Here is an 11,607-nt window from a genome sequence, read left to right as displayed (position 1 = left end):
GATCGACAGGATCAGGGCTGGAGGAACTCTACAGGCCTACTGGCTCGTCTGTTCCTTGGCTTGTTTACAATCGAGGGGTTGTTAGATGTTGCTTGGCAACCGTTGGTAGAACACGCGCCACTGATCTACATTACAGGACTACAGAACATGACAGAGCATTGAATAAAACATAAGAGGGAATGTATTATACGTTATTTATTCAGTGTCAACTTTACAACTATCTAATCAAATAAAGTCAATAAAATAGTCATGATTTCTTTGCTTCTTTAAAAAATATTGGCAACATATGTTGTTTATCGTTTTTAGATGTGTTATACTGTTAAAATAGTTACACTCACAATCTAATTGAGTAAAACTGACCGGAACATACATTAAGTCTCACTGAGAAATGTACAGTTCCGGCTCATTAGCATATAGAACATACATTAGCCTGGTCATCAGGTTTCCACAACTGAATGATAAGTCTGTAGAGTTCTAATTCGCCCTGCTTTGGACTGTCCATGTGTTATGTAAGGAACTCCATCACTCACCCTGTTCAGTCCACTAAGCAGGGGAAAACACAAATCAATCAATGACTAATTTCTTTACTTTTGTAATGACAATTGTGACAAATTCTGATGAAAAATGGAAAACCGTGGCAATGTTATTATGTCACCTTTACGTTGTGACCTTATCCAATTCAGGGTTTTGCTAAAACGGATTGCTGTCACTCACTAAAACAAAATATGGTTCAACAGGAGATAATTGACCTTTTTTTCTGTTCTCTCCCATCCCACTAGGAGGACAACAACAAGGCTCTTCCTCCGAAAAATGAGGATTACAATCTGAAGACGCTTCCAAAACATGGTCAAATCGAAAACTTCACCTGTCAACAGCTTTCCAATGTCAGCTGTTACATCACAAAAGTGTTGGAGATCCGAGATGTCCCTTTGCAGAATAACCTCGTGAAAATAAATCAAGACATTAGAGACATGGTCAACTGGAAGGGATCAGGATGCCCCAACAACCAACAAGAAACATGCCAACTTCTAAAAAGACCCATGGTGAAGCCTTAATGTTTATAAAATATCTCCTCCAGGTCCTTGTCAAACGGCCATAAAAAAAAATCTGAAATGTACTAGACAGCTTTATTTATTTATATTTATTTTCAGCCCATTTTAATTGAAGTATTTATAAAACATATTTATGTATCTATTTATTGGTGAAATATTCTATTGTTAATCATTTATAAACATTCGTGAAAATGAAACATTAAAAATGTCTCAATGTATTGGTTTCATGATCACGATTTTGTTTAATGGGAGTCAAAAACAAATGCAAAAGAAGGCTAAATTGTTCAATTGACTTGGTGGGGGATCAGTGATAAATGTAGGAAAATATTTTATTTTTTAGAGCAGTATGACAGTATTTACAACTCTTAAGGCAAGACTCAAACAAAGTCATTATTCGAACAACTGCAGAATGAATGAATTCATTCACAATTCACCTGCAGGAGTCAATTCAGACTACAGGTACCTAAGAATTTTAAAGCACAGTTTGATTTCTTTATTGTAAAATGGGAGCTACATACAAAAGAATATGTAAAAAGTGAATACATGTTTTTGACCAAATCCTTGCCATCTAGACCAAACAAGTTAAACTTTCCACCTCCTCAAAAAAACAAAAAGAAAATCATGATTCTTGACAGAAAATAACATGGTCAATATTGTGACTGGTTCCAAGTCTTGTTTTGTAGAAGTAATGATCGTGTACTCTGCAACAGGATTTACACGCGTCAATCTGCACATCCTAAATAAAGAGTGTGACCACATCAGCACATCACACATAACACATGTAGAGAACCTCCATAAACTAGCACTCATAACCTCGAAAGCTATAGAAACATCCAAACCAAAAGAGACAAAACTATCCGATTAACGGTGCTTGTTTCATTCAAAGTAAACTAACGTTTTGTGCATAAAAGAAATAAATAGGCCAACTGCAAAACAAAGGAAACGAGCTCTCAGTTTCATGAATAACCACTTAAGGAGTGTTGAACAAAAAACACCGAAAGATGCCATAAGATGTCTGACATTGTCCCCGTACTGAAAAACTAAGTAATAAATAAGATGCCATTTGCGCACATAACGTTACATTAAGTTTGACTTGATTATGAAAAAAGAAAGAAAAACACATACACATTGTACGTGACATGTTCACTGCTGTGTTTTGTGAAGACATCCTGATTTATTTTGTTCGTTTTGGTTATAGAGAAAAGCATATTGATGCTCACCAGTGCGTCCCTGAGTGAACAAATACAATTTCTTTCAAAATAATAATCGAAAAGTAACAAAGCACCTGTACATTCAGCGACGCTCCATTGACGCTCGTTTTGTATGGTTATATTTCCACTGCCACATCACTGACAGGTAGAAAAGTTTGTATTTTATCAGTCCAGTCTGGCAGACCATCCTGTCAAGGCGTGGTGTCTCTCAGATCGACCCCTGAAGAGTTCAGTAGCGCTGGAACAGTCCAGCAAATGAAAAGACGCGAGATTAGCTTCAACATTCCACGCACGCTGCCTCCACCTGGCTGGAAGACTTCGGGAACAGGGTTTTACAGCACCAGGACCGGCACACGTGCGTGTTGTTGAGCTCCACAGTGCGAGGAACACAAGAGAAGAAGTTTTAACAATAATCCCTCAGGCTCGGAAACGTTTTTCACTCGTTTTCACGGTAAGATCCGCGTCTCCCGTGCACGCCGTTTCGTCAACAAAAAGTAAACTTACTCTTTTGTTTTCCCTTTTTAAGATAGCTTTTTTTTTCTTTAAACTATTTCTACCTCACATAACAAGCCATAAAAACATCACGGTAAGACTATCATTTGAACTAAAAACACCCTGAACAGCAGACTGAGTGGCATCATACATCGCTCGGTTGCTCCTGACAGCAGAGGATGCTTTTGCAGAGATTCAAACACTTTTCTGAATGCACATTTCACATATTTTTTGAAAATATGACTTCGAGATTTCCGAAGATTATCGTTATTGACACCCTAGCCAAGTGGAGGAATAAAATCCTTCAATGAGAATAAGGCAGAAACATTGTGCTTTTTCTGTGTGTGACGAATCTAGACAGAGAGGAAGACTGGAGTAATCTCTTTGGAATTTAGCTCGTGAGGCCAGCTGGTGAGGTCTTATTTTTCAACGGTTTTTCAAAGTGTTGTTTGAAGGGTCGATTTGGACGTGAAGTGAGAGGTTTGTGATGAGCTCGCCCGCGTGACTAAGTAGCTAGGAGTCTCCAGAACTGTTGTGGGAGTTTGCGACAGCTTGTCTGGCTTCCTCGGGTAGCAAGGCCGGGTCGGTGAGGATGGAGGTACTGGTGCTAAGCTGCCGGAGGGTCCCGAGCACCGCTGTCAAACCAAACAAAGAAACGGTAAGACATCAGCCGTTACTTCACGCCGTCCATACCTACTAGCATACTAGCTAACTCTACTTGCATAACTTCCTGTTCACTAAATCAGTGGTTGTCAACCCTGGTCCTCAAGGAACCCCTGTCCTACATGTTTGAGATGTTTCCCTGCTCCAACACACCTGATTCAAATTAATGGGTCGTTATCTAGCACTGTAGAAGCCTGGTAACGATCATTCTTTTGAATCAGGTGTGTTGAAGCAGGGAAACATCTCGATCAAGCAGGGCAGTGGGTCCAGAGGACCAGGATGGAGAGAGGCTGTGTTAACGTGACCGGTACTCACTGGGCCTCAGCACAGGAAGGGAGCAATGTCGTTCCAGCCACTGTAGGGTGCTTTCACATAGCTCCCCCTTGCTGGTGATGGAGACTGAGCCGTTGAATGACTCAAACAGGGGCTTGATGATGATGCTGAACTGTCACAAGTGGGTCAAAGGTCAAATTTACGAGGTGGAGGTTAAACAGATGCAATCTGATGATCATCTCAAGTCCTCAGAGCCCTACATAGCTTAGATACCCCTTGATGACTGGTTTGGAATTTTATGTAGTTTTTTTTCCCCTGTGCCTAAATTTGTCTTTTTACTCAAACAGCATGACACAGTTTTGGCATGGGGCATCTAATCATACAATCTGAATTGAGTAGAAACTTGCATCACTACACACTAACAATTTGACTTTAAGAAGCTTGTTTGTGCCTGTAACATAGACTTGGGTCTCCCCTGTGTGATTACCCAGTTAAAATAAAGGTTCAAGGAAAACACGTAAAACTCAACAAAGTTTTTTTTTTTTTTTTAAGGATACAATCCAGAACTTCCAGTTCTGAAGCGTGCGGCTCTTCACGTACTCGTCAAACTTTTCCCTCATGTGGTCAAAGCGGTGTCGTGTTATGGGCACTCCTGTAGCGGGCAACTGCTCCTGGCACGTGCTGCGAGACATGTGATTGGATGATGGAGAGAGGGGGGGTGGGGGTGAGGGAGAGAGAAAGGAGAGGCCAAGATTTAGACAGACATAAACACTACCAGTTCTGCCTTAGCAGTAGAACAGCTCTCTATATACGCCTTTCCTTCCTGTCTCCCTCTCAGGTCTCTCCTCTCTGTCTCTCCTCTCTGTCTCCCCCACAGGAGAGGTGCCGCTACAGGTGTCCTTTACACAGTGACAAGAGTCGTGTTTGTACTTTATGGAAGCGTTGAGCTCCTCGATCTCCTCGCGGAGCCTCTTGGTCTCTTCCTGCAGGTGTTGTCTCTCCTGCTGCAGCTTTCCCACATACTCCACCGTCTTTTGCAGCGTGGCCGCGTTGCTGATCTGGAGACACGACACAGAGCAGAGGGGGGGGGGGGGGGGGGGGGGGTCACCACTGTCCCCTGCACCTTCACAACGACGAAGACCGACGAACAGAGGTCTGGGTTTACGTTTGACTGGGACTTGAGAGAGGGAACCATGTTGCAGAGTGTCTTGAAGCCGATGTTGATGTTGAAACGTCTCTTCTGCTCAGCGGAGATGTGGGTCCCCCTGCGGCTCTGGGGCAGAAGATGGGAAGGTTGATGAAGACGAGGTGCGGAAACGTTTTTCAGTGTCTTGCTTAAATACAGCTTTGACATTGGCTGATTGACCATTGGCTGAATTTAACTGAATGTATTATTAATATGTAAACAAATTATTCATAATTCATTTTCCATAATATTCAACCTGGTCTGAGTATTATCCCTCCATGACGAATGTGACCTCTAGAGAGACACTGTTACACATGCATACTGACACACACACACCTGGTTGGACTCGTTCTTGGAGAGGGCTGAGCTGCTGCTGAGGGGGGACTGGGGTCTGGGGGCCTGCTCCGAGCCACAAGGGGACCCCTTGCCCGAGCCCAGCCCGTCCAGCGCTGAAACACACCAACACAAACCCCAGAGACACGCTCACTTCACACACGTCAAAGTACCACACTAGACTCGGTCGTTACTTTGAAAGGCTAGAGAGAGAGAGAGAAGGACAGAGAGAGAGACAGAGAAAGAAAGAGAGACAGAAAGAGAGAGAGACAGAAATATAGAGAAAGAGACAGATAGAAGGACAGAGAGAGAGACAGAGAAAAAGAGACAGAGAGAAAGAGAGAGGGACAGAGAGAGAGGGAGAGATCATCTCACCAGCTCCTGAGGGCACTGCAGTCTTGTGCCTGGAGGAGTTTGTCTCCTCTTTAGGCACGATGAGCTGCTGAGGCTTGTGAGTCTGGGGCAGGATGTGGAACCCTGGAGACTGACAGAGAGACCAGGACACACAGTGTTACCATCAGCTCTCCTACTGGGCTCAGGGCCCCAACCACAGGAGTGTTAGGCCAGGTGGGCTCCTACCGGTGCCAGGCTGGGAGGACCGGCCAGGACCATGTTGGGGGGCACCACGTCCGGCTTCAGGGGGCTCTGGGTGACCAACACCGCTCCGGTGTGCCCTGGGAAGGGAGCTGATGGGCAGGGGGGACAGGGAGGGCAAGGGGGGCAGGGAGGGCAAGGGGGACAGGGGGGCAGGGAGGGCAAGGGGGGACAGGGAGGTAAAGGGGGGCAGGGAGGGCAAGGGGGGCAGGGTGGGGTGCAGGGTTACACAGGGCTGGTAGAGCTAACAAGAACACTACCTCTGCGCACATGAGTATTTCCTTATTAAATAACTTAAGTTTTCAGTCAGCATTCGTAGCAGCCCTCGGGAGGAATTCAAGACAGGTATCAGTGCCATCGTGTGGTGAGGTGAAAGTGGACTAACCTGTCAGGATGAGGTGCGAGGAGGAGGAGGGGAGAGGATTGGCCGGAACAATCCGCTGCACGTGGCGCGTTTTTTTGCTGGAGTTGGAGGGGTGGATTGGTTTGGGCAAGGCAAACGTCTGGGGGTGCTGGCGGAGAGGGGGCGAAGAGGGACCCTGGGGCTGGAGGGGGGGAGGCGGCAGGGGAGAAGCGTGGCTGGAGAGGGAGCAGAAGTCTGTAGCGTGGCTGAAGGAGGGGGCGGAGTCTCTGGGCGGGACACCGGGGGAGGGGGAGGCTGTGTGTGTGATGACTGTCTGGGACGGGGTCTCTTCCAGGGGTGGGGGGTGGGCGATGGGCGTGGCTGTGCCTAGACGGGTGGCCGGGGGCAGGGGGGGACGGGGGGCAGGCTGGCTGAGAGGGGAGTCTGCTGGAGCGCTGGGGCCTGGGAACAGGGGCAGGTAGTCGTGCACGTAGGCAGGGCATCCAGAAGTCACGCTGGCCTGAACAGGCATGCTGGAGGTGAGGGGCAGGGGGGAGGGGAGGGGAAGGGGGGAGGAGAGGGTCAGGCGGCCTGGGGGGGGGCCCAGGTCAGTCGACAGGTGCATGGAGGGGAGGAGCTGAGCCTGAGATCATGAGAAGAGACACACACATTAGCTAGAGGACGATAAACCAGTGTGGCACCACCGACTTGATCTGCGGTCAGAATCCCCGACTGCCACTGAGCTATTGTTAAGGATTACATGTGTGTGTATACATAAACATACGAGGTAGTGATTGGTATAGCAGCATTGATCAGCAGTATGTTATCATTCCTTCACACTATACCCGTTCCTCCAGACAGCGTTAGGACTGTGTGTGTGTGTTAAGGGTGTGTGTGTGTGTTAAGGGTGTGTGTGTGTGTTAAGGGTGTGCGTGGCCTGGGGTTTACCTGTGTCTGACAGCTGCTACTGGGGACAGCAGAGACAGACTGAGCAGTGAGGGAAGTGGAGTGAAACACAGGCTGGCGGAGGCTGTGAAATAAGTCTGGAAGAAAGTGGCGGGGTTAGTCACCGATTAGTAAAAACACACGCTACCGTGGCAACCGTCACACGTGCTACTGGCTGCATTAGGAGCTACAGAGTGACAATGACACAGTGCTCCAGGGTCCTGGCGAAACAAACGTGCAGGGGTGGTGTTATGTCCCCCTGCGGGCCGGCCCCCTGCGGTTACCCTGGAGCGGCTCGAAGGAGTCCATGAAGTCCAGGTTGGGTTGTAGGGGGATAAGCCCTGGCTGGATCATGTCTGCATTCCCCGCATGGGCTGAGGACAACAGAGGACACGTGTCAGAGTAATAACAGACCAGGGAGTGTCTATAGACGGGAGAATGATACAAGTATTCATTTCATGTATTCATTTGGGAGATGGTTTTATCCAAACTGATGGGGGGGGGGATGGATCATTGCCAGGCATCTGCAGAGCTAGATAAGGACCCATTCATTTGAACCAGGTGTATTGGTGTATCTTAGTGATGTAAGAGGCTGATCTTAATCCTCACCGATCTCCCTGGGGTTGGGCCAGGCTATGGGCTGGTGCGAGGCCAGCGTGGAGAAGAGCGTGTCTGAGAACTCGGACATCAGGACGTCCATGTCAAACAGGGGGTCCATCTCCATAGGGACGGGAGACTCGCGGCTCCTGCGAGCGACGCGACGCCCCGCCAGCTCCTCGTCCTGCCAAAAGGAGACACGGAGGGTGTCTGGAAAGACTTCCCCAAACAGGGAAAACTGCTCCTCTGGACCCTTGGAGGGTTAGAAATGCAACACAAGCCTGCCAGTCAGTATCGAGAGCATGCAAGATTCACACACTAATTCAGCAGACAAAATGTGGTTAAAAATTTAAATTAATTGTTAAAAAAATATCAAAATCTCTGTATCAGCTATTAATCCCCATCAAGTTATGATAAACATATTTTGGTTGGTTAAGTTAGTCTGTGCAACAAGACACATGCCTCCAAACATCTTGCAGATCTGATCAGCAAGATGCCACAGCACATAACAGTCAAAACACCCAGAAGAGAAACCCAGAGCAGACCAAAAACAATGCTGTTCACCACATCCAGGAACAGTTTCCCAGGCATGCATAAAGCCTAGTCCTACACTAAACATGTTTTCAATGGAGAACTTCATAGAATTTCTCTCTTACTTTAGGACTAAACCTAATCCATGTCTGGGAAACTGTGCCCTTATGTCCTAAAGATGCATGTATGGTAGTGGCAACTTTAAGAATATTCCGACATTGTAGTATATACCTTGAGAAGGCTTGATAGATCATCATCTTTGTGCTTCTGTAACTGTGACAAACCGCAAATCAATGTTTTTACATGTGACAATTAAGCACAGCAAACGACTGTACTCAATTGGATAATCGAGCCAATTATCTTATTAGCTATATTACATTAAAGTCTGAAATGATTACTTAATAAACCTAATTAAACGAGTCATGTGAGTGGTAAATATGGCAAACAATACTGCATCACAATATGAATTTGAATCTAAGATACCCTCTTTTTGAAGTAAGTCCTCCATTTGTGATACTCTCTGATGACTATTTCAATTCTTCTCTTCCAATACTTCCCCTCCGTGGCTATCGCCTGTGGAGAGTAGAGAGAATGGCCGGCCGAGTAACGCAACAACAAGAGAGAGAGAGAGAGAGAGAGAGGGAGGGAGGAGGAGGAGGAGGAGGAGAGAGAACAAGAGAGAGAGGTAATCAGCAATAAGGCTTCTCTTGAAAGGAAGCTCTAACATTATCCATGGGATGAAGAGAAGTCGATGACGGCACGGTCTGGTGTTACCTCGGCCGGGCGGTTGTCCTCCATGTCTATGTTCCCGTCTAGAGGAGTCACAAAATGGCACACTGGGTTTTCCCTTTTCTCCACATCTGTAAAATCGGGAGAAAAAATTTGAGAGTTGTAGTTAGGAGACAGGAATCTCCCCTCTGTTCCAACCTTGCTCAAACTCACACGAGTGTCCATCTTCCTTTAGGTAGCTACTCTTTCAATGTTTAGAGAAACACCGGATGTGTACGAAAGTCTTACATTGCATATACCAGGCCCTCCAAATAGCGTTGTTGAGTCGGATCTTGTCTCTCCATAGCAACTTTAGCCCTTTGAAGTTCTTCCATTTAGGGGACACTAACTTGCCACTGAAAAGTAGAGGAAGCATAAGGAATTATGAACATGATATTGATTTATTTACTTATTAGGGAGGGGGGGGGGTGTTACAGTGCTAGTTGTGTTGTGAGCGGTGTTTGAGTTCTGCACTGCTATTAATGTTGGAACTAGCAGACATTGTGTACATTCACCTATCGGTACTCTACACCGGCACCCGTCTGGTCTGTTGTGTGTGCAAATATTTTTGATCACCTCCTTGGTAATGTAGCCATACTGTGTAGCCTATGGAATCGCCCACTCACCACCAGATTTTTTTTGTAAATTTTGTTTGTGCTACTATACGTTGTATGAAGGCTGATGTGATGAGTCTGAGGTTGATGAGGTTACTATAAAAACGTACGATTCGATTGATATCTCAGTTATGAAAATGAAATCGGAAAATACTGAGCACCCACGTGTGCCAGACTGCCAGGCTACATTCATTTAAAATTAAACATTGCAGTTGGTGCTAAGTGGATCGTTTGTCATAGTGTGATTGGTTATGTCGCTGTCAGTCTCCTGCTCCATATCCTATCCACCAATCACAGCGTGTCCCCGTGAGCACCCTGGGAGGAAAATATAAATCGACGCCTATGGCTGGATGGTAGACTGACTGGCAGCAACGTCACTGATGGTGAATTTGAGGTCTTCCCAGACGGAACCCCAGGACAGACACGTCCAACAGGGAGGCAGTTGGTGGGTGGGAGATTAACGCTTTGTAGATCAAAACAAAGGAAAAGCAAGCTACCGCAGACAATATCTGCTCATACATATCAACCAGTTTCTACGGTTGCACTGAAATAATCAGTAAATCGTTGCACACATTTTTTTCCATAGATCTTTTTCATTTTCACACAAACAACAACCTGGGTACTTCGGTTAGGGCCTTTGAGTAATGTGCAAAAGCCTTTTATGCCCTAAAAATAGCCCTTTCCCTGTTGCGCACCCACAATGTAAGATTGAGTTTCTCTCCTTGCAGCTGTCTTAATTTCACCCCCACAACATTGCACAAGACTTGCACAAGTAAAATACGGAAAGGGGTGGGGGGGGGTCGTGTTAGTGATGGTCTTTTTAGTGGGGGTCTTTATAATGGATCGTCTCCGGCATTCCGTAAGTATTGAGCAAGATGCCTGAAAGTTGAGACTCGTGACTGCAAGCTGCACCCATATCCAATCAGGGAGTGTAGCGAGCTATCATCTCACTTTCACTATCCTAAACTCAGAGGAACCATTGAATAAAGTCGTACACGGAATGTGTGGCCTTCATTACGATGATCACGGTGAATTATGCATGATATAAGATGTAAGTTGCTCAACATTAGCTAGAGCATTTTACATGATTGGTAGCAGAAACGTCATGGTAACGCGCTAACAATAAGCTAGTCCTAGCCAGGTCGTTGAAAGTTAGGTACGTAGTCGTAGAGGTATACAAGCTAATTTTAGAAAAAATACCTGTATGCAAGCGTCATGCACTCGAACAGTTTTGTCAACGACGCATCTATTGATAGGTGTGATGTACTTGTCTTCCCAAAGTGATAAGTTTGACAGGTCTGCTTGTTCACTGTATCAAAGTCGTAGCCCTTTTTTGGTGGATGTTCAATGTGTGGTGAAGACACCATGAAGTGACCACTGTGGATGATCTGTGATTCGCGTCCATCGGACTTCTTAAATCCCAATTGGGATTCCTCTGCGTCCGAGTCATCGTCTTGTTCCTGCTTGATACTCGCCGGGGTACGGCGATATTGTCGTCGTGGTTCTCTGTTAGCCATTACTGCTAGCTAGCTAATTAAGTAATCAGAACAGTTGTTGTCTCCAGCGCAGCAGCTAACGATAGCAACGTAGCTATCTAGCCTATCTATCAGTGGTACAAGTATTTGAAATAACACAAATACTACCAGCTAATAAGCTACCAAGTTAGCTGGTTAACTAAAGCATCGAGTTCTCAAACTACTCATGCTTGTTATTCGTTATCTGATTTTGTAGTTGTTAAGCTTGCTAAACTTGTTTTGCTAACTAGCAGGGTTGCTAGCGAGCTGACTACCAGCTGACGAAAGTGTTCGCTAAGGAGTTGGTTCTACGGCAAGACCTGCTACTCTGCAGTTGCTCCGTCAACTCAAGAATGATTGGCTGCAGCCATAGCACCACCCTCTGCTGAAAATAACTATCCTGAAATTGTTAGCTAAAGCACAAAGCAGAACTAAATGACCCCTGCAGACTTTACAAATGATAGTCGGTTACGATCAAAGCATGTCACATT

General features: G+C 45.9%; 1 protein-coding gene across 4 annotated transcripts; it reads right to left on the bottom strand.

The window, feature by feature from the left end:
- Window positions 1–1,363: 1,363 nt before the first annotated feature.
- On the bottom strand, window positions 1,364–11,391 carry mlxip (MLX interacting protein). 4 transcript variants are annotated; one of them, XM_067227757.1, is made up of 17 exons: window positions 10,803–11,391; window positions 9,238–9,344; window positions 8,995–9,080; window positions 8,704–8,793; window positions 8,452–8,493; window positions 7,702–7,942; window positions 7,377–7,466; window positions 7,096–7,190; window positions 6,190–6,790; window positions 5,790–5,896; window positions 5,586–5,694; window positions 5,214–5,326; window positions 4,857–4,964; window positions 4,622–4,749; window positions 4,249–4,372; window positions 3,734–3,863; window positions 1,364–3,390 (listed from the first exon to the last, which is right to left on the bottom strand). In XM_067227757.1, the coding sequence occupies exons 1-17, from the start codon at window positions 11,117–11,119 to the stop codon at window positions 3,269–3,271; spliced, it is 2,610 nt and encodes an 869-aa protein (XP_067083858.1). In that variant the 5' UTR covers window positions 11,120–11,391; the 3' UTR covers window positions 1,364–3,268. The 4 variants fall into 4 exon arrangements, with proteins under 4 accessions (XP_067083858.1, XP_067083860.1, XP_067083859.1 ...); XM_067227759.1 differs by having other exon boundaries at window positions 7,702–7,873; XM_067227758.1 differs by having other exon boundaries at window positions 8,452–8,487.
- Between the last annotated feature and the right edge of the window lie 216 nt (window positions 11,392–11,607).

Source organism: Osmerus mordax, chromosome 24 (assembly GCF_038355195.1).
Source record: "Osmerus mordax isolate fOsmMor3 chromosome 24, fOsmMor3.pri, whole genome shotgun sequence".
NCBI lineage: Eukaryota > Metazoa > Chordata > Actinopteri > Osmeriformes > Osmeridae > Osmerus > Osmerus mordax.
This window is presented reverse-complemented; position numbering and strand designations above follow the sequence as displayed.

Coding starts and splice junctions, on each gene's coding strand:
- mlxip (XM_067227757.1), bottom strand. CDS start 11,119: ATGGCTAACAGAGAACCACGACGACAATATCGCCGTACCCCGGCGAGT. Junction 9,345..10,802: donor TGCATGACGCTTGCATACAG/GTATTTTTTCTA, acceptor TCTACTTTTCAG/TGGCAAGTTAGTGTCCCCTA. Junction 5,897..6,189: donor CTCGCACCTCATCCTGACAG/GTTAGTCCACTT, acceptor CCTGCCCATCAG/CTCCCTTCCCAGGGCACACC.